At 44.1% G+C, this 23156-nt stretch overlaps 1 protein-coding gene across 1 annotated transcript in view; it reads left to right on the plus strand.

Moving 5' to 3' along the window:
• Window positions 1–19109, plus strand: part of LOC147689769 (acyl-coenzyme A thioesterase 5-like) — a 63689-nt gene extending 44580 nt beyond the window's left edge. The window contains exon 3 of the mRNA XM_086937247.1: window positions 16317–19109. Coding sequence (XP_086793373.1) covers window positions 16317–16892 — 576 coding nt within the window. The 3' untranslated portion in view covers window positions 16893–19109. The remainder of the gene's footprint in view (window positions 1–16316) is intronic.
• Window positions 19110–23156: the final 4047 nt, after the last annotated feature.

Genomic DNA, 23156 nt, shown 5'->3' on the forward strand with positions numbered 1-23156 from the left:
CCACATCAAGTGTGGCAAATATTAGGTCTGGACTGTCCCAGAGGAAATCTTCTAATTTGCACAGAACATCACTGCTATCCTTCAGATAGGCTGGTAGATTTTTTACAAAGGGCTGCAAGTATTTGTCCACATATTCGGCAAGATTTTCTGTTGGTCCTCCATTACCTGATATTATTGACCTCCCGGGGGGAAAGCCTCCCCCCCCCCCTGTGGATTTTAGGAAGTACATAGATACATGGAAACAATTTAAAAAAGACTGGTCATTGATATCATGGCACTGTACCAGGGACTGGCTGGTGCTGATAATAAAAACGGCAGCCCGTTTATCTGAAACACTCAAAGAAGAGATACACACTGTAGAGGTCCGCCTCAAATCCTTCCAGGCACCTGCAGAAGTCAAAAAAAGACTTGACAAACTTAACAAAAGTATGACGGACTTTGAGATTAGTCTCAAAGATACCAAATACACAAAATTGGACAAGGATAAGAAAAAAATTTCACATGAAAAAGTGTATCCATATACACGAGATGATTATAAACCTAGCAATAGGAATCCAGGATATAACACAGACAGTGATGGATCGGACAGTGGATCTGACAATTCCAACTCCCCCAATCATTACAATTACCCTACAAATAGAAAACAAAGAAGGGGTAGAGGAAACTCGGGGAGATATCGAGGAAACCAACCACCAAAGTGGCCTCCATATCAGACACCGTTTGGCCCTCCACCACCATTTTTTATGGGCCCCAACAATTTCCTCCAATGTACCCTCAACACCCTTCCAGAACTGGAACACCAACCAAGGTAACCCAAGCCGTCCTTTTTTAGGAAGGGGCCAATCGACCCAAAGAGCAAAAAACAAAACCGGTCAGCAGGTGCAACGGGCCCAACCCGTGGAAACCACAAAACGACACACACGCAGCAAGGGTCCACCAGAAGCGACGACGAGCGGCCACTAGATCTAGTGGTTAATCTGTCTTCTGTAACCCTATCTGAAGTACAAACAAAAGTACTAAATAAAGGACTAGGCTTTGTCCCCACCCGCCAAACTGACAAGTTCAAACTTTGCTGTGAGCTAAAAGAATTCCTGAGAAAATTGAAACTCCAGGTCTTCTTCAAAGACAAAGATCAGACAACTACCAGAGATACTGATACAGGACTGAAGAAGAAATCAACTTTTGTCCCACCTCCCCATAGCCTACCAGTTGAATTACTAGCTTTTGAAAAAGCCGTTACGAAGGATGTAAAAGACCTGGACCCCAATACAATCAAGGTTTTCAAGAACACAAGCAACCTTGAGTTTAGAGCTATCCAGGATCTATCCAAGAACAATACCATAACTATAAAACCAGCGGACAAAGGCGGGGCAATTGTCCTGCAAGACACTGAAGATTATAGATAGGAGTGTCTACGTCTCCTGGCAGACACCAGGAACTACACCATTATCAAGAAAGACCCCACAGAAAGGTTACGGATCTGTATTGCACACCTTATCGAGGAAAGCATGATCAATGATTGGATGGACCAGAAAGAATCGGAATTTTTAGAGAACTCTAGACCCACCATTCCTTATTTCTACACGATCCCGAATATCCACAAACGTCTGGAACAACCACCAGGGAGACCTATAGTCTCGGGAATAGAATCTATTTTGGAACCTTTGTCGAAGTATGCCGATGCGTTCCTCCAACCGATAGTTCAAAAAATGGACACCTACTTAAAAGATACAAAGGATGTACTTTGCCTACTGAAGGACAAGAGCTTTGACCCCACATCTAGCATACTAATAAGTCTAGATGTGGAGAGTCTTTACACCAGTCTACCACACAAAGAAACACTGGAAATCCTGGAGGAAAGGGCTTTAACTGAGATAGAACAGGAGGCCATGAACTTCGGGGCAGTATCAGGATACCTAATTAACAAAGGGAAGACTCAGATAGTCCAGAACAGATACACAATACACCAGGATGCTAGAGTAGTCCCCGAGGCATTATATCTTGGGATTAGGGTGACAGCAGACTTAGATACTCTGGTGGGGGTGAATATGGAACCATTACTAGCTAAAGTCAAAAAGAATACTGAAAGGATTCACAATTTACATTTGACATTAATGGGACGCATAAATGTGATCAAGATGGTCACATTCCCGAAATTTCTTTATATTTTTAGAGCCATCCCTCTATTTTTTGATCAGAGCTGGTTTAGTAGGCTGGAAGCAATTCTTAATAGACTAATCTGGGCACAAGGGAAGACCAGAAGAGCCTATAGATTCATGACACTGTTTAGGGAAAATGGGGGATGGGGGGCCCCAGATTTTAAACTCTATTATTGGGCCGCGACTATGCAATATTTTCAAGGGTTGATAGGTGGTAGGGGAGAGATACAAAGGGATGGCAGACCTACCTTTACGAATGTATACAGAGCATTGATAGGGGGGGAAGCCGAGAATGGTTTTCTAAACACGATTGATTATAGTTATTACAAACACACCAGGTTTAAGACCCTAAGAGCGGCTTACAACATCTGGAAGGCGGCAACGAAAAAGTTTGGAATGGGGAGATACAGTAGATACACTTGATTGTTAAATAATCATTCACTTCCGGGGGACATCTTTAGAGATGCAACCATGAGGTTTTGGGACATTAAGGGTATTAATAGGATCTGAGACTTACTGGACATGGAGGGGGAGATATTACAATTCCAGGAGTTACAAAATAAATTTGAAATACCTACTAATAGCTTCTTTAAGTATCTACAGGTGACAAACAAAAAGGGAGGTCCTACAGGGTTCAAACACTGTAGAATATTGGATTATATAGAACGGAGTAAGCATTGTACAATTCGACAGCTATATATAGAACTTTGTGCCTATAAAAGCGACGACAGGGATAAACATGCCAACAAGTGGGCGGAGAAAGTGGGGTCTAGCTTGGAGGATTTTCAGATGTCTTTGGATTTAGGAAGATGTGTTCTGTGTTCAGCAACGTTGCAATCACAGCATTACAAAACATTGTATTCTCTCTATTATACCCCGGCTAGAATTGCACAGTGGGGAGGGACGGCAGGAACAACCTGCCCACGTTGTGATGCAAGTAACGCCGACATAGTACACATGTGCGCAATGCCCACAATTACATACTCTGAAGGGAGCAATTGAGGAATTTTTGGAGGGTTCATTGGGTATCAAGATCAAAATGTCTGATGAACTAATAATGCTGGGGGTGACGGCAGTCGCGGAGGAATCGCATATTGAATTTCTGTTTATGGCAGCTGCTGTCTTTAGGATTGGTATTGCGAGGGAATGGCTGGACAGGATACCACCAACATTTCAAAACTGGGTAGCAAGATTACTGTCCACGTACAACTTGGAGAAAGCGATATACGACAGGAAGGGCAGAAGGGCGAAAATACGGGGAGGGAAGATATGGCAACCCATAGCACAGTGGAAAGCTAGGCAGAACGGGGAAGTGGGCTAGGATGCGGGGTGAAAGCTGCATGTATTATTGGAAAATGTAGCTTGTTTCTCTTTATTTATGTATATAAATTCCCTTATTCAGCTTTGCACAAAGGAAAACCATTTATGTACTGTTTGAAAGTATTTTGTGTTTTGTGTTCTGCTCACTTGTGCTGTAACATGTACTGGGAACAAAAAAAAAAAAAGGAAATCCTGGAGGAAGTTCTCTTTGAGGAAGAATGGACATATCACACACCAAGACATGTAGTTCTTGAATGTTGTCGCCTGGCCCTTACGGAAAACTTCTTCCGTTTCGAAGAGACATTGTACCGTCAACAACACGGGACCAGTATGGGCAGTACATTCGCGCCGACCGTAGCCGGGTTGTATGTCCACCATTTAGAAAAGAAGAAAATCCTCACCATGGATAACCCATACACTAATCAGATAAAGCTGTGGAAGCGCTATATCGATGATATTCTGTTGATCTGGAATGGCAATGAGGAAGAGGCCAGGAACTTCTGCGTTTGGCTTAATGAAAAAGACCCATTTCTAAAATTCACCAACACAATGAGCAGATCTCATTTGGTATTCTTGGACCTGAAAATTTGGGCAAAAGACAGAATCTTATCAACAACTACCCACCACAAACCAACTTCGAGAAACTGCCTCTTAACTTACAACAGCTTCCATCCAAGACACTTAAAACAAAACCTCCCGTTCGGACAATTCCTACGGTTGAGACGAAATTGTTCTAGTAAACTGGATTACCATGTGCAAGCTGAAGAATTGAGCAAAAAACTGAAACAACGGGATTACCCAAAGAAGGTAATAAAGGAGGCCAACAAAAGGGCAAGCAACAACAACAAAGATGCCCTTTTAGAACCAAAAGTCCAGAACCCCTCAACAAATGAAAGACCGATTTGCATTACAACCTTTGATAAAGTATCTGACCAGGTTACGAAGATAGTTAAAAAACATTGGACCATACTGAATAGTGGCGATCTCAACATCCCAACACCGATGTTCAGTCATCGGAGAGGGATGAACCTAAAAAACTACCTGGTCCATACTCGACCAAAGCCATCTGAAAGCACCAACAGACTTCATCCACTACCAAACGGCCACTACCCGTGCAACAATTGCAGTGTTTATCACCTGGCTTCAATTACTAAGTCTGTCACGTTTAACAACAACACCACATGGCAACTCAAACATTTTTCAAATTGCAATACAAGTGGGGTAGTATATTTGATCACCTGCACCTGCAATTTGCACTATGTGGGCATGACCTCAAGGAAAGTCAGTACTCGAATTGTGGAGCACAGAAGCAATATTTGTTGCAAGAGATCCACCACACGCATGACCAACCATTTTATAGAAAAAAATCACACACGGAATGATCTGAGATGGGTGGTTTTGGAATGTGTGAAGAATAAAGAGAACTTAGAAAAGACCCTTCATGAACACGAACAACGTTGGGTATTCAAGCTCCAAACAGATGTACATGGGCTGAACGATGATATACCCTGGGGTGCATTCAACCACTAGGACAAACAATCTGAAACAACACCTACAATACCTACAAAAGTAGTTTGAACAGTACAGAAATAGACCTCACACAAAACATATAGGACCCAGAAAAGTCCTCAGATATATGAACAAAATAACCATGATCAACATCTGAATTTAGTTCACAACTGTGATAATTTCCCATTTTTTCTGAATAATTATGCCAACTTCTACGGATCTCATGAGATATTGGACTTTTAAAACCCTTACACTCTCTCCAGTTGTTCATTAGAATACCTTTTTTTTAAAACGAGACATTTTGAGCAAAACGAGGACCACAACCCCTCTCCAATATTATTTTTGCTTTTTCCAAAACTTGAACTAATGAAACTGAAAAAACACTTCCCCGTTATGAACAATTGCATCCTCCCAATATGGCCGCTCAAACGAAGCAGTCTAGACTGAACTCTGAAACGAAAGGAAACAAAAACGGAGCCCGCGGAACGCATTCCAAGATGCGGTCCGAGGGGAAGCAGCTAGGTAATACCGCGCGGCGTTGCTGATTAGGAAGTAAGTGAACCATCTCGTTTCTCATGCCAGAGAAAAGAGAGAAAAGTCTTTCAAAAACCTACCGCCCAGATAACCTTTTGGTTTCTTAAAAACTAACTGTGCTTTATCAATCCCATAAATTACAGCATTGTTTCCACCAAGGCGACACCGCCCCTCTCAGAGACCATGATGTGCTATTAAGCACCTACAAATGTAAATATTTTGGATTTTACTTTGACTTTTATGTTAAATGTAGTGGGCGTTCACTGTCTTTGTCTTGGTTAGTCACTTCTGAATGTTTGTACAGATATTTCACGTCACAATCACCTTACTTGTTTTTATCTAGCAGACACCGGACCTGAAAGCTTGCACCCATCAATATGGGGCAAAAGTACCATATAGGGTATGCATATATACATGTATATGTATCGAAAACGTGCATCATGAAGGACTTACATGACCCCGATCTCCCTGAGAAAGGGGCAAGGTGTTTCTAAACTCTGTTTATTCATTTTTCTTCAGTGAGCAATACATACGTCCTAAAGTTATCGCGTATGTATTTTGAACCACGCATGTATCTCAATCAAACAGCGTTCATCATTATAAAATACTTTTTTTCACTAATGAATTCTTAACCTTAATTTAGGTTTCTAGGAGTGGCATATACAGGGCTGGTCCCTGTATGGTCCTGACGAAACGCTAGGGGTAGCTTGAAACATGTTGACCATATACTGAACCTACCTACATAATTGGTCGGTGTACAGTATAACCCCACTTTTAAAATACCAGTCTAGTAGCAAAATAAAACATTGAGGCCCACTAGCACGGTATTTTTAATTTACACACTCACCCACTCCACCCCACTACACTTTATTGCACCACACATAGTCCTTCACAACTATAGTGCTCCTACGTAGTTCGCAAGTCGCAGCACGCCCCTTTTCGTAGAGAACTGGGATGGCCCCAATGATGAAGCATGTCACCGTGAGGAAACTCCGGTGAGTGAGGGGACTAAAGAAAGACATTTTTTCTTTCTTTTTCGGCTACACTTAAATATTAATTTGAAGTTAGCCACCACACGAGACAGGTCTCCGAACCCAGATTCTGGGCTCATTTCTTCATATGACTCTTTAGGAGGACGACCTGTTCTTCAGTACCTCCTTTTCCCTCTGGTTATACATGTTTAGCACTGAAACAGCATTGTTGGAGGTGACAGAATATCTTAAGGAGATCTTGGATCAGGGGGGTAGAGCGATCCTTATATTGTTGGACATGTCGGCAGCGTTCGACATGGTGCCGCACAGGAGGCTCCTCGATAGACTGGAAATGATGGGTATTGGGGAACAGGCTCTAGCCTGGCTTACCTCTTATTTGGAGCAGAGGGAGCAGGTGATTTGGACTCCTCCTTTTTCTTCCCCCTTGTCTAGCCTACAAGTTGGAGTCCCTCATGGTTCTTGTCTTAACCAAACTCTTTTTAAATGTCCCCTTTAGCAACGCTGGTAGAGTCTTATGGGGTAAAGATAATTTCATACGCTGACAACACTCGGCTGGTTATCTCTTGCAACAGAGGTAATGAGTTTGATGGGGGAATGATTAGATCCTGCCTCACCGACTTCTTCAGGTGTTTGGAGGAAAACCAGCTGAAGTGTAACTCTGATAAGTCAGAAATAGTCCTCTTCGGCTTGCCTACACTGCATGACTGGGGCCAATGGTGGCCAGAGGAATTTTCTCTTCCCAGTATGGCTCAATCGATAGCCAGAAACTCTGGAATTCGTATTGATGATGCTCTTACTATGCGTTCCCAAGTTCAGGCTTTGGTTGGGACTTGTATTGGATTGCTTCGGATGGTGAGAGAGTTTCTTCCACTTCTTCCATTAGACTGTAGAAGGACTGTGATCCAGGCACTGATCACATCAAGGCTGGACTACGGGAACGTCCTCTACTTAGGTGTCTCAGATTCCTTTCTTCAACGTCTCCAGGTGGTGCAGAATGCGGCGGCCAGGGAGATTCTTCGCCTAAAACCAAGGTCTCATATGGCACCGCATGTTAAAGCCCTACATTGGCTCCCAGTTAGGGAGCGGATACAGTTTAAGACCTTAGTAATGTTATTTAAGGCTCTTCATGGTAAAGGGCCTAGCTACCTTAGAAGACGTGTCGGCTGGTATACTCTGACTAGGGCACTTAAATCGACCTAGGGGGCGCTTGTTGCGTCCTGAACGTTTGCCTGGCACGCAAGGGTGGCAAATCCTTCAGACTCTTGAGTGCACAGGCATGGAACAAACTTCATCTGCCCCTGAGACGTTCTAAGGAGTTGATGAGTTTTAAAAAACTGTTAAAAACCTGGCTCTTTGGAAGCTAAACCATCATTAGGCTAACTAGCTATGTGATTCTGCAGCGCCGGGACACTCCTTCTGGAGTAGCTGAGCCCTATATAAACGTTTTCATTCATTCATTAATTCATTCATTCTTGAACAGTCCTAGTGCCCCGCGACTCCACAGGGTGCACTACAGTTCTACCAGGCAGTGGGGTTAAGCTGCTGCGTGCCGTGGCATTGCAGCCCTAGTTTGGTTCAACCTATTCACCTTTGCAGGCTTGCAGGGACAGCCCCTAGTGTGCCTCCCCTCCAGGAGGTCAAGATCCACCGCGGCCTCCACCCAGAGGATATCCACGGGCCATAAACCAGCAGTCAGAGGGAGGGGTGCAAGGGATCTAGAAGGAGACTGTCCGTTTTTTAACCCCCCCCCTCACCCAACCTCCTCACCTCTCCGCCGCTGCCGTAGGTGTGCCCTCCAACGTGGGGCCTTTGGCTCTCCAGTAAGCACGTTGAATCCTCCAGTGCTGGAAACACTAAGGAAGCTGTTCACCCACAACAGGCACTTAAAAGAGCTGTCGCAGGGCGGGCCAGATGCCTGCCTGGCACCTGTGCTCTGCCGGTTCCTCTCCGCCCATCTGCCGGGACAGACTGCAGCTCTGTCAATGGGTCCACGCTCGGGGCACGGCCCACTTTCTGTCGGAGGGCTGCCCCTCGCCCACTGGGCTTCGTCCGGTCTGCTGATCACAGCGGGGGCTATGTCTTCGGGTCTCAGCTCCCAGATGATGGCCCCAGTCCATGGGTGTCACAGAGGTGGGCTCTGAGTTGTTATGGAGTACTGTTGGGTAGAACCATGCAGGATTACTGGGCAGGCCGGCTGGGAGCTTGGAGTGCTCACTTCCTGTCGGCCATTTTACTTGGCAACGCCCCCTGCACTTGAGGTGTTAGTGCACAATCCGGGCAAGCCAGTCGATGAGGTGACGTCTTACAGACCTCTCTCGATGCTTAAAATGGATACCAAAATACTGAGTGGTCTATTGGCATCAAAAATGCTTCCCTACCTACCTACCTACCTACCTACCTACCTACACTTATACATGAAGACAAATGTTGGTTCATTCCTAGGAGAAGCACAATGATAAATCTCCGAAGGCTCTTTGACGTCCTCCAGGCCCCTGAAATACGAGACGGTCCATATTTGCTTGCATTCCTTGATATAGAACAAGCCTTCCATTCTATAGTGTGGGCATACATATGGCAGGCCATGAGGAAAGTGGGATTTGGGCCCAAATTTATCGCGTCGATAAAACTTTTGTATACTGCACCAACCGCTTAAGTCCGAACTGGTGACTATGTGTCAGAGTCCTTCCCGTTATGCTGCGGCACAAGGCAAAGATGTCCCCTTTTGCTGCTATTATTTGTGGTGGCAATGGAACCGCTTGCGGTGTTGCTATGACACAGGCTTATGCCATGGGGAATTAAGGTAGGGAAAACTGTGTGTATAATATCGCTTTACCCTGATGATGTCCTGGTGTATCTGCGGGAGCGACAGAGGCACTGCCAATACTGCAGACGGCACTGTCTGAGTTTGCGTCAGTCTCCGGCCTCTCGGTGAACGCCCAGGAATCACGACTTATGCCACTGGGGACGCTGGCGGGTATGGACCCTGTACTGCTCCAGCAACTTCCACTGCTGGGGTGCCTGGAAGGGGTCCGCTACCTGGGTTTTAGGATAGCCACAAAAAGGCAGAGATTCTTGGATCTGAATATAGATAGGGTCCTGACAGGACTACGTGTGTAGGTCCTACTCTGGAAACACGTTCCTCTAACACTGATGGGGAGATTGGCCCTAGTCAAGATGGTGATATTACCTCACTGCCTATATGTCATACAGGGCTCGTTGTATGAGATCCCCCAACAATACTCCAGAGACCTGGACAGCCTCCATGTGGATATATGGCAAATTTTGTCAGACCCAGCCCGTACATTGAGTAGCGAGCAAGTGATCCTGACCACTACTAGGAGAATTTGTGGCGTTCTCCCCCACGAACATTTGTGGAAAAATGTCAAAAATTGTGCATTCTAAAACACATTTTTCATTAGATATTCAATTGTATTCGCTTTTAAAACAGTAAATAATGCACCAGGATACGACAATTTTTGTTGGGCCTTCAATGATTCCCTCGCTATCATCCTCCAGCAGTTCCCCACATCTCTTCATAGCCCCTACTCTCACATGTATTTCATTTGTTTTATAGCACCTCCCATACCAGTATAGTGTCGGAGCACTTTACATCAAATATACATTGAGACAATGAATAATACATGTGTAAGTCAGTGTATTGAAAATGTTGCATAAGACAAAGGGGACTACAAGGTGTAGGATTCACATGTCATCCATATTGCCAGGCATTTTTTAGTGCTTGGTCTGGAGAAGCTGAAACTCAGGATTGAAAATGTAAAACAGTAGTTGACTTTACTGATAAGCATTTATTTCTACCCAAACAAACCTTTTTCAGCAACATTAGTATAATGAAAGATTGGGAAAAACATAACTTTGTAACCTTTACCATGCAGTTTGTATGCAGCTCTGTGAGGGCAGTTCATAGCTTACTGTGCTGGACTACAATTGTAACTTATGAACTACACATTACCAAAAGGATCTCTGTGACAAAAGCTGTAACACACTGAGCCATACATTTCTGTGATCTGCGTGGTACTCGTTCTTTGCAGCAATTATATTAACCCTATGTGCTACCTTAGATGAGCCAAAACTGCCACTAGACTCAACTCTGATCCTTAACCCGCAGGAAGATTAATATCTAGATATATCTTGACACTTATTAGAACATTGTAATGTTGGGAGCTCTCCATGCTTCTACAGGCCGGTAAAGGCCCGCAGAGCAATATTCCAATGTTTTACAAAGGCCTCTCAGAGCTCGAGGGGATTTAAATCCCCTCGAGCGAGCTTCAAGAGGCCTTTGTTTAATTTGCCTCTTGTGGCAGAATGTTCTAATAGCCTTATAGCCCTTCGTAGCAGGAGTATACCGGCTACTAAAGTCCTGGTCCCATGTTAAAGTCCCTTGGCTTCGGCTCGGACCTTTAACGCTAGAGTGGGCCTTAAATAGCCGGTATAGCCCGCTACAGCAAGCTATAAGGCTATATTATTGCTCAAAACTGCTGGGTATACAAGGAACTCTGTAGTGGGTGCTATTAAAACCATAACATATTTCAAAACAAAGGGAGGCTGGAATCGAAAGTGAGTGCTAAGCAGATTACGCAGGCCTGCTGATTTTGTTGCTGAGGGCCAATATTGCAGCAATTTTGCAAAATCAGCCTACCCCTATAACAAAACCACTCCCCACCCTCCCAGTAACAAAACCGCCCCATCCTTCAAGCTCCCTGGGAAGCAACCAATGCCCTGTCCGGCAATGGAGATAGTTACATGGCTTGGCATAAAATAGGGAGATGACAAAACAGCTTAGCCAATACATTAACATGAGGGTGATAGAAAATATATATATATATATATATATATATATATATATATATATATATATATTTTTTACCATACCAATCTTCTGATTAAAGAAGGCGCTGACTCCGTGAGTTTTAGTTCAAACGTTTTTATTCCTCAGTTCAGTTTCTGCTCAGACGCGTTTCGACGGACTCCTGCCGCCTTGTTCACCAACAAACGCATACTGACATTTACACTTATATATACAAAAAGCAAAAAAGCACATTGTCACTGATTGGGTAGTCTCAGTTGATGCTAATAGCGGTTGCTATGGTTGCGTGGTTACACCCTTAGTGATGACGCTGCTTGACATATGACTTGCACATTTAAAGCCAACATGAAGAAGTCTTTCTACTGTTGCTGTTAAATAACACATAACAGAAGATAGCAGCATTTTTACACAACACACTACGTGCTTCCATTATATTTGTGGATTAATTGTGCATACTATTATTATGATAACGAACATTCTCAACACCTCACTGAACCCCTCTATGTGTGTTAAGTGTATGTCCGGCTCCTATGTCAGCGAATCCCCTGTGTTGCCACATACACAGTAAACAGGTCTGCTCATATAAGCCTGCTGATTGGACTAGCGCTGTAACCTCAAAATGTCAGATCCTCTGGTCCGCTCTGTGGGGTTGACTGTGCCTGTGTTCATCCTGATTTGGTAAGTTCTCGAGTTTTGTATGTGTGCCCTGGCGGCCCTTAACCCCAATGTAGTGTAGCATAAGTTCATTTTTGAATAAGCGCTCCTGCCGATTCCCGGAATTGTCAGTGGGGGCCTGTCTGTGTTAATTAATAAAAATGGAAGCGCTGTTTACTGAAGGCCGGGGATCAATTGGTGTTTGTCGAGGTGTGTGATGTTCAAAAGCACTGGTGTGTGTTTAATTCATTACAGTGATGTTGCTGTGCACAGTTTATTTACAGTGAAAATGCATGCATTTGTTCACGGGTACTTGGGAAAGGGGGCAGACTGGACGCTGTGATGTATTGGTTTAGATATGGACGCTCAGGGCCTCATCCGCATTCAAACCTGAAGGGATCTTTGAGTTCAATAGGATTATGTATCTAGACTCCAGGCGGCGTAACGCAAGTTTACGGTTTCCACCTCTTGGGTTCTTGGGGATGCTGTCTATAACATAGTATGTTAGACCATCCGCCTTGCCCTCATGTGACTCATGAATGTGTCGTGCAACTGGGTATGCCTGGTCCACGTTAGTAATCGCCCTTAGGTGTTGCAGGATTCTCACATGTACGGGGTGGATAGTAGATCCCACATACCGTTTGCCACACTGGCACGTAAGTACGTACACAGCAAACTCGGTTTTGCATGTGAAGTGTTCTCTTATGGAGTATTTCTTCCTCCTGAATGGTAATTCAACCTCAGTGGTATTGATGCCATGAACACAGGCCTTGCATTTCATGCACTTTTTGAACCCCTTTTGGGACTGCAGCCAATTTTTCTTTTTCTTCAAAACCGGTGCATTAACCACCAGGGCATTGCGCATGGATTTGGCTTTCCTGAAAGATATCAGTGGACTCTCGCCTACTTCCCTCCCTATAGTAGGGTCATTATGAATCAATGGCCAGTGCCTTTTTAAGATTCTACGGAGGTTCGAGTGGTACCGGTTGTAGCCTGTTATTAGTCTAGGGGGTTGCCGGGCCTGGCTGTGCGTGACTGCTTCATCCCCCACTGGGAATATGAGATCTTTTCTATTCTTGGTTTTGCACTTCACTTCTGCTTTTCTGCAGGTTTCTGGGGAGTACCCTCTTTTTTGGAGTCGTGTGAATAAATCAGTTTTGGCTTTGGCAAGACCCTCAGTTGTACTGCAATTACGCGTCATCCTGAGGCATTCTGCATAAGGTATAGATTGCTTGAGAGAGGTGGGGTGGAAGCTATGGGCATGGAGAATCCCATTACCTGCAGTTGGTTTCCGGAACGTACGTGTTTGAATTTTATCTTTTTCCACAAACAGTTCTATGTCTAGAAATTGTATGCTCTCTGTGCTCGTGTTACAGGTAAACTTCAAATTTAAAACATTCTCATTCAGTTCTTCAGTGAATTTTACAGCACTTTCCACATTACCTTCCCACAAAATGAATATGTCGTCAATGAATCTGTTGTACACAACCACATTATTTTCCATGATGTCTCTGTGTTGTACCCATAGTATCTGCTCCTCCCACCAGCCCATGTGTAGATTCGCGTAGCTGGGGGAGAAGCAGGTACCCATCGCCGAACCTTGCAACTGTTTGTAAAACAACCTGTCAAACATGAATGTGTTGTTTGTAAGACACCATTCTGTCATAGCCAGAAGCATTTGAGTGTGTTCAAACAGACTTATAGGTCTTTTCCCCAGAAAATGTTTGATGGCGTTGAGGCCATCCTTGTGTCTGATGCTTGTATATAAAGCTTGGACATCCAAAGTCATGAACACATATTCCTTCTTCCAGTTGACATCATATATTTTGGATAGGAAATCTCCTGTGTCTTTTATGTAGGCAGGTAGTTTTTTGACTTCCGGTTGTAGAAACTGGTCAATAAATATGCTTGTATTCTCAAACAGGCTCCCTATCGCTGAGATTATTGGCCTTCCCGGCGGTTTTTTGTCATCTTTGTGTATCTTCGGGATTAGGTACAGTTGTGCTGTCACTGGGTAATCGTTTTTCAGAAATTCGAATTCCTTTTTGCTTAAAAGCCCTTTATTTTTCCATTTGTACAGATCACAGTGGTACTTCTCTTGGATGCCTACAATGTGCGTGGGGCTGATTCTTGCGTAGCACTCTCTGTCTTGTAGTTGGTTCATTGCTTCTGTGTTATACATTTCAAGTGGCCAGAGTACTATATTCCCACCTTTGTCGGACCACCTTACTACAATGTCTGATCTTGCTCTTATTTTTTCCATTAGGTCATTGTATTTGCGTGTCTGATCCTGATTTTCCCAATATTTCTGTTTGGTACTCAAAATGGAAAGATCCTTGAGGTCTTTGGTAACACATTCAGCAAATAGATCCAGTCCATCTTTCGGCATTGCAGGCATAAACAGCGATTTTGGTTTGAAGCCTGTTGTGATAGACTGGCTGATGTCCATCTCTAAGCCTCGCGCTGCCCCACTCGGTGTGATACTTTCAGATTCATTTTCGTTCTCTTGTTCAAGATCAATCATTATTTGTAATGTTGCCATATTTTCCACATTGAGCCTTGCGTGAGATTCTTCTGAAGCTACTACCTCAGGTGTGCTCTGTTTAGAATTGGCGAAATACTTCTGGAGTTTTAACTTGCGGACATATAAGAACAAATCAATTCGTGTCTGGGCATAGTCAAAGTTAGTGTTACTGCAAAACGTTAGTCCTAACGATAAAATTTCCATTTCCTGCGCTGACAGCTCCATGTTGGAAAGATTTATAACTGTATTGTCTTTCTCCATGTTCAGTATCTGCGTCTGTTTTGTCTGGATCTTGGCTTGTTTTGTTTTTTTGTTGTTGTTTCGTTTTCCCCACCTCCTGCTTTTTCTCCTCCTGCTTTTTGTTGCTGTTTTTGACTCTGAAATTGTTCCCTTTTCCCACCACCGTCCCCTCTGTTTTCTCGGTTCCGCGGGCGTAGGGTTCTGAGGCGTTGTATACGTAAAAAAGCAAGCTCTTGTGCTGGGGTTGGGGCTGGACCAGATGCTGTGGAGCTGTGGGTACTTTCCTGGTCTGTTTCATATTCCGAGCTGGCCTCTGTTTCAATTTGTTCATCACTTGCACCCTCCCGCCTTTCTGTGGATGTGGGCGCTTGCTTTCGGATTTGGTCGAATTTTCTCGCAAATGTGTAGATTCTTCCATTTAGGTAGTCATTGCGGTCCCTCTGGAATTTTATCGCCTTTCTTTCCTTAATTTCTGCTTCAAGTTTCTCTAGCCATATATATATATATATATATATATATATATATATATATATATATATATATATATATATATATATATATAGGTGTTCCATAGGGATTTTGTTTCATCATTTCGTATTTTTACATACAATTGAGTATCACAGACAGATATGCTTGTATTTCTTCTATGGCGGAGAGCAGAATTGCATGGAGTTATGAACCTAGTGATTTTCTATCTGTGAGTTATTTAGTCCCTTTCCTCTTCCTTTTTAGCCTTCTAAATGCCGGGCTAAGGACAGACAGGTGCATACTGTTCTGGACTTATCAGGGTTTACTTTTCTGGTTCTTCACTTTCCTTGGCTAAATGACATGTGGGGCTTACAGTAAGTTCAGATGCTGTCTTTTGAGGCAACGGGGAGACAGGGTAGCAGAAGGGACAGATGGAGTCATGGGGAAGGAGGGGATGTTGCTTTTATTTTATTAACAGTTGTACACAAAAATTTGATATCATATTGAAGTTGGGTCAATCCTGGGAGGGTTTGGTAGAATGAGAGAGTTTAGGCAATATGTGATGTAGCAAAGAAGCTGGGGCCACCAGAATGTTTGCTATATTGTAAGTGATTAAAGTGTGTTTCAAATATAAATCAGACTACAACATAGTGATGTTGAGTTGGGATATTATTGAATCTGTAGCATAAGCCATGGCCTCCTAGACAGATTTGCAACATGATGTTAGTTTCAGTGATGAGAAGAAAATCCTACATGGCGGGATTAGGAAAGGTGGGGTTGCTAGAGGTGAATTAGTTGAAATGAAACTAAACGTGGTTGAAAGCTGGTGTATGTAATCAATAAGGAGATTGTTTCTTGGTTCTGATCTGCCTGTAACTTTTCCCTACTTAAGAAAGGATGTTCAGGAGAACAAATACGTTTTTAGTGGGGTCCTAAAAAGTATGCAACCACGAGTTGAAAATATGCTTTTAAAATTCAAATCTGGCATGTGTACTTGCAACTTGCTTATGGAAACCTGCATGAAGACATCTTTTTAAGCAACTAAACTTTTAAGATATTGTATTAAGAACATTGTTTTCTTTTTTGTTTAGGTGAAGGGTCCAGGTGTAGGTGTCATTGGGACTGGCAAAGGTGGAGATCTAGCGCTATCTATGATTACCTTCCTACCACAAGTAGTTGTGGCCATCAGCATCTCCAGTTGCTGCTCCAACACTGCTGCTGACTTGCACTACGGTGAGAATATCTTGCCGGGCCTGCGCTATGACATGGACAAGGTCCGGATCGCTGACACCGCTGTGTTTGATGTCTTTGAGTCCTTGGGTGACCCCATGGATCCTTCGAACAGTGAAAGTATAATCCCTATTGAGAAAGCTAGTGGTCATTTCATGTTTGTGGTGGGGGAAGATGACCGCAACTGGAAGAGCTCCCTATATGCACAAATTGCCATCAGTCGCCTCCAGGAACACGGAAAACAGAACTTCCAGCTACTGAGTTACCCTGGTGCTGGGCACAGAATTGACCCTCCTTGCTCCCCTTTTTATTTGGCAGCCAGAGATAGGGTCCTCGGGGTACCCATTCTGGGTGGAGGTGAGGTGCAGGCTCATTGTCGTGCACAGACAGACTCTTGGGAGAAGATTCAGGAGTTTCTGCGATTACATTTGAGATGAGTTAAAGAAGCATTGTATGGTTTGTCTACAAGGATCATGTTTTCCGCTGTAAAGTCATCATAAATTAACAGAAGGCTCTGGTACCGAAAATCGATTTTGCAGTGGATCTACTTCAACTCCATCATTAGAGTTGTATAGATATATTTGGGAATCATAATGATTATTTTTTTTCTACATTTCATGTAGCTTAAAATGTATACTTTGAAAGCGGGAGCAAGATGTAGTAAATTCTAAATAACTCCCGTCTTTAAAAAAATCAAACACTCCAGGCTTTGCTAGCTTCTATTCATATGGAGACCCTCGGACAGTATTAACCATGTGTGCTGCAGATCCTTCCGAGAGAATGAGGACAGAAGGAGCTATCATACACAGTACCTGAATTTCCACACCTTATTATTGCATGTGTTTCCTCTTTGTTACTATTTTTGGGGCAAATTGGGCCAGCAATTTCGTGGAATGTCTAAGAAAAACTGTAGAGGTGCAGAAATGTATGCACAATTCAAAATCATGATTTGAGAAAACACTGCCGTTTGTACCCAATCAGGATTTGTAAAGGCACCCACAGTGTTTGATAAGAAGATAAGCGATCTTCACAGTGTTCATAATAACCATGTGTACATTTTTTAGTTTGTTAATCAAAAGAAAGACAAGGTTGTGATACGAGAACATATTGCCACTTGTAGTTTCACACTAAACAAATGCCTATTCATTTTAGATATACTGATAAGTTTCTACTATTACGAACTTATGATTAACCTATGACTTCTCTGTGGTTAATTCTCAATGCACCTGTTTAAAACTGCTGCTGCAAAAAAATCCTGGAACTATATTATATCCCTTCCACCCTGTCCCCTCCTACCTTGACAGTAACCTCTCTAGTCCCTGCCTGTTTCGTGCAAAGCTCTTTCCACTCTCCCCAAAGATTGGACTCTAATCTTCTGGTAGAGGCTGGAGTAATCCAGGAATGGACTATTGAAAACACCTAAAATGACAATATTTTGAGCCTTCAGATATATGGATATCCACTCTTAGTCTGACCCACCTTCTGAGATTGGGCTGGTTGGAAGTTAAGCACAAACGTTTCATATTTTCTATATTATGAAAATTATTAGTAATGTCAAGTCCCATCAGTCCAGCTGTCTGCCAGGTTTTGCTCTGCCTGCTGCTCTCCAGTAGCTTGTTCCAAGTGTTTCACCAAATCTTCCTGTATTCATGTTCCCATCGGCATACAGACAGTGATCAGTGAATAAGGAAGAGTGGAGGGATACGAGAGCAACCTTCATATCACTCGAGGACAGGGTTTACACCGCTTTAGGCAATTATTTTGTTTTTTCTTTTGTTATAATGAGTATGCCGGTTACCACGCCTTGATTCCCCCAACAATGCACAAGTTGAAGCTATGTTATCACGTTGAGTATTTATATGGCACTGCTTAGACTACATCCATGGTTCTACAGCTGTAGATAACGCACTTTCCAAGGCACTATGGATACTACGGAGCTGAAACATACGAGTTATTAAAGCCAAGAAGATTGTCGGATAGAAAGATACCCGGACTACCATACCTTGTGTCTCATTCAATTTAATCTTCACCATTGTATTTGCTCTGACCTAGAAATAGATGCTTCGTGAACAACATTTTTCTGGAACAACCATACCCAGTGAAATTGAAAGTAACCATTCTTATAGGAGAGGGCACGAATTGAGCAAGAGTCCAGAACAGGCTAGAAAAGAGTGGCCAAAGGATTAGTTGAAGCATTTATTGGTTTCTTTACCAGCAGCAAGAGTGAGTGAAGTCTAACGGAACTAAGCTATTATTGCATGCAACTTTGCCAAGTTGGTTATTGCCCATTAAGAAAGTACAAAATGTCATAATTGGGGCCTATAGGCCCATGAGCTCCATGGATACCTTATTCTGGCAAGGAGCTCTGGCATACTGGATTCCTTTTGTCCATAGGTGTGTTAAGGACCTAATCTGAATCCAAAATACATGTAATTGCTATTGTCAAATACCCACACCAACCTCTGGGAAGTTTCTGTGAAGATATGTAAATCAAGGGTACATTCCCAATCCACCGAACTGATCACAGGGAAGAATTGAACCAAGAACCCATTTTATAGAATTTCTTTTTTACAGTTTGTTGGATTGAGACCGTCAGTATCTAGAACAATATTGGAATCTTCTGTCATTGTGTTAATAAATAACGAGAATAGAAACTGTTTTGCTCAATTTTAGGGACAACAATTATTTGTCCCTGTTAGCATATTGGTGGGTGCTAGAAATTCCCTGACTTGAAAGAGTTAAGACCAACTAAGCAAGGGCAAAACTGGATTATATTGCCTACACCACTCACTGAACTCTTTTAATATTTTTCCAGTGCTGAAGAAAGAGACAAGGTATGTCTCCTGTGGATTCATGAAAAGATTTACTCAAACATACTTGTAAATTCAAGGGCAGGGAGTGGGTGTTCCAGAGCAGTAATGCTCGGGATTTTTATGCTTTTCAGAAAGTTACATTTGTTATAGTTTCTCATAAACATTTCCACAGTCCATCTTGTTTGGACACCTATGGATAGTTATTCCTGTAAAAGGTAGAAGTAAGTCTTTGTCCAGGATGGGAAGGAAAGGAGACTTCCTTCAAAAAGATATTAGGGTGTGTGGAAGAAGTTATATTTGGAAAATGTTTTCTCCTTAGAAAAAAATATTTTTAGGTTTCGCCTGGCGTTACTGCGCAAGCAGTTCGCGCAGGCGAAATCTAATGATTACAATATGGGATATAGGAACGTCCCCCGGCTCCCATTGGCTAGCTCCATAAATGGAGGCTAGCCATTGGAAGCCGGATCTGTCCGTCAAGGCCGGACCAGATTCGGGGGTGTTCCCGCGATTTCTTCCCTCTGCATCGTCATCGCGGCTGTGGGCGGGGTTTATTTTTTTTGGCGTCCAGGTTTGTTTTGGCCATTCCGCGGCCGACCGCCAACGGAGGAAGCCTTCCCGACCCCCCTCCCGCTGTCCGTTCCCACCCCCTCCCCTGTCCGTGTGCTTCATGTTTTTCCTGCGGCCTTCCCGACCCCCCTCCTGCTGTCCGTTCCCGTCCCGTCCCCCCCTACCCCCTGTCCGTGTGCTTCCGCTCCGTGCTGGGCCTCCGTTGTTCCCCAGGTGAGTGCTTGTTTAACACGCACTTCTCTTTTTAATGATGGCCATCCGCTGTCGCGCACCCGTGGGCTCAATGTACTCAGATCGTAACTTACATTTTCCCGAGTGTGTCCACTCGATCTAACATTATTACTTACTTGACCTAATTTAGACCCCTTTTTTTCAAATAATATTATTAATCACATCCGGAGTTTAACACTCCATTTTGGCACAAACATCGCTTTTTTACAAATACTATCACCGGCAGTCCCGAACCTGTGAGGCAGTTATACAGACGCAGTCCCCTCACAGCCCTCTGCGCATGAGGAAGGACAGCACTACATACTCGCGCAGCAGCAGCAAGCTGACACATGAGTCAGCTTACCGGAAGACGGCACCTCCTTCCAGTTACAACACGGACCGGTATTTAAGCTTGACCTGGGAACGATCACTCGTACGTTCGAGCAGGCGCCAGGACGGGGCAGTTATCGCGAGCCGGCACCCGATTTGGGATGTGAGTATAATCCGCAAGGAAGCGCAGCGAGACTTCACTCATCAAGTAAGTTGACAATGTAGGTATCTCACCGATGCTAGAGGGCAAGTAGTATAATAGCCTTTGCATTTCTCCTTTTCTGCAGCCCAACTAAGATGTGGGCCCATGCGCCTTTAGCTCATGGAGCACCAGCAGGGCTCTTTTTAGGTAAGCCATCTATACACGCCTTCTACAGAGAACTATGTAACCGATCTGCGATACACGAGCATGTTCAGACGTTTTACTATGTCATTGGTTCAGACTAGACCGCATACAGCCACAACGATGACAGAGCTGATACCATGTGGGCGAACGAAGCGTTTAGTGTTTCTTTAGAAATTTAGCAAAACATACCTTAGCATACTGAGATCTGGGTGACCATGCTGGTGCACTGGATGTTGGCGTGCGACTGAACGGCCAGAGCATTGCATGGTGCTGCTCGTGCTGGTTTGCTGCAGCGCCCGCAATCATTGTGCGCCAAATAATGGTAATCACAATGCTGATTTATGTATCTGTGAGTCATGTCTTTTCTCTCTTTATTTTGTTTTTAAATATTCCACGCTCCCTCTCTAAACATGAGCAGGATGACGTTTCCCTTTTCTTTCTTGTTTTAGATTTTGTATACTTGGGGAGGTGTTTAGCAAGTACCTAAACCATTTAGGGTTTAGTGGCGACTCCTAATCCAACCCAACCCCCGAGAGCATTTAGGGGGCTAATGTTACCCCTCTTTCACTTTTCACTATCATGCTTCACTATTCCATTGGTCCTGAAGAAACGCCAGGGATCCTTTGGACCAGCGAAGGCGTGAAACATGTCAACCTGATCAGCTACCAGGGCACATTACGCCTATTGTGGTAACACCGAACCTTCGGGTTCTTTTACTGTACCAAGGGTACCTTCTCATTAAAGACTCCCTAGGTATACCCTTAGGTATTTTTAAAACTCACTGCACGCACGATTACACCCTATTCTTTAATCTCCACCCCCACACCCACATGCAACATACAGCAGTTGTCTCAAAAGATCTCTGCTAAAGCGACCCTTCGGGGGACCCGTAGGGCATTGCACCGCCGGCCCGACGAGGAGCAACCGCCCGATGATGAAGCATGACATCCTTCGGGGTGTGTGAGGGCAACAAGAGACAAGATATGTCTTGTCCAACTCTACCCCTCACTCTCTACACTGAGTCCGCGACCTAAGACGTTCCTTTCCCATTTCCTCTCTCTATTTGGAACAGTACCCCTTTTTAGGTTTCGCCTCGCCGAAGGCTGCGCTCTGCGCAGCTTTTCGGCGCAGGCGAAATCTAATGTTAGAAAGAGTTGGCTTGGAATCCACCCCTCTGTTCCATTGGCTAGCTCCATAAATGGAGGCTAGCCATTGGAACAGAGATCTGTCCGTCATGGCCGGACCAGATTCGTGGGCGTTCCCGCGATTTCTTCCCTCTCCGATCGTCATCGCGACTGTGGGCGGGGTTTATTTTTTCCGACGTCGAGGTTTTATTTGGTCATTCAGCGGCCGACCGCCGCCGGAGGAAGTCCAGGTGAGTGCCTTTCTTGCCGTTCCCTCCCCCCTCCCGCTGTCTGTGTGCCTGCCCGCCCCCCTCCCGCTGTCCGTGTGCCTGCCCGCCCCCTCACGTTGTCCGTGTGCCTGCCCGCCCCCTCATGCTGTCCGTGTGCCTCCCCGCAACACCCTCCCGCTGTCCGTGTGCCTGCCCGCTCCCCCTCCCGCTGTCCCTGTGCCTGCCCGCCCCCCTCCCGTGCCATGAAAGCCTGTATGCCGCATGTAAATCGTTTAGAAAAGGGTCGTGGAGTATTCCCAGTGCTTAAATTCAATATTGGGGTTCATACTTTATAAAAAGCACAACATATGGGGGTTTTGCACAGAGGTTATGTAGGTCAATGAAGACAAGCTCACAAATGCGAAAAGCCTTTATCTAGCTCAAAAGTGTCCAGCCTAAGTTACATTTTAGGGAGATCTCACTAGTCATGCGGTAGCACCTGGACACAACTTATGTCACCACATAAAAGGGTGTGCCATGAAACGGCATGTACACCTTAATGCATGTTCATGAAGTCGATACCACTGGGTTTGCCGCATTATAGCGATGAGATGGTTAGGTATGCGGTGGCAATCTATGATAACCACACAGACTTAATACAGATGGCACAAACTTGCAGAGGTTCCATAACAATATTTTTTTATTCAGGGCTTGGAGTGGAATGAAAACGTTAGGGGCTTATCAAAAAGCGGCGTGGCCAGGGAAGCATAACTAGGAATCCTTGAAAGAGGTGTGGCCGTCGCAATTAAAGATGAGACTTAAAACAACAAACATAGGCCTAAAACATGCAGGACTTTTTGGCTTCACCAGTCCTTGTTAGCAGTGTTAGATGAATGAGTAAACACAATTACATTGCTATTGATAATTATAATCGAACATGTTTTCGTTCTGAAAATATATGACTGTGAAACAAACGATACTAATATTTGTGGAAGGGGAGATGCTCTTCAGTGTCTCAATCAACACTTTTCTCCCCCTCACACCACTTTGATATGAAATCTCTATATGTTAGACAGATTGCCGTGTGCCTGCCCGCCCCCCT

The sequence above is a fragment of the Lissotriton vulgaris genome, chromosome 9, assembly GCF_964263255.1.
Source record: "Lissotriton vulgaris chromosome 9, aLisVul1.2, whole genome shotgun sequence".
Taxonomy (NCBI): domain Eukaryota; kingdom Metazoa; phylum Chordata; class Amphibia; order Caudata; family Salamandridae; genus Lissotriton; species Lissotriton vulgaris.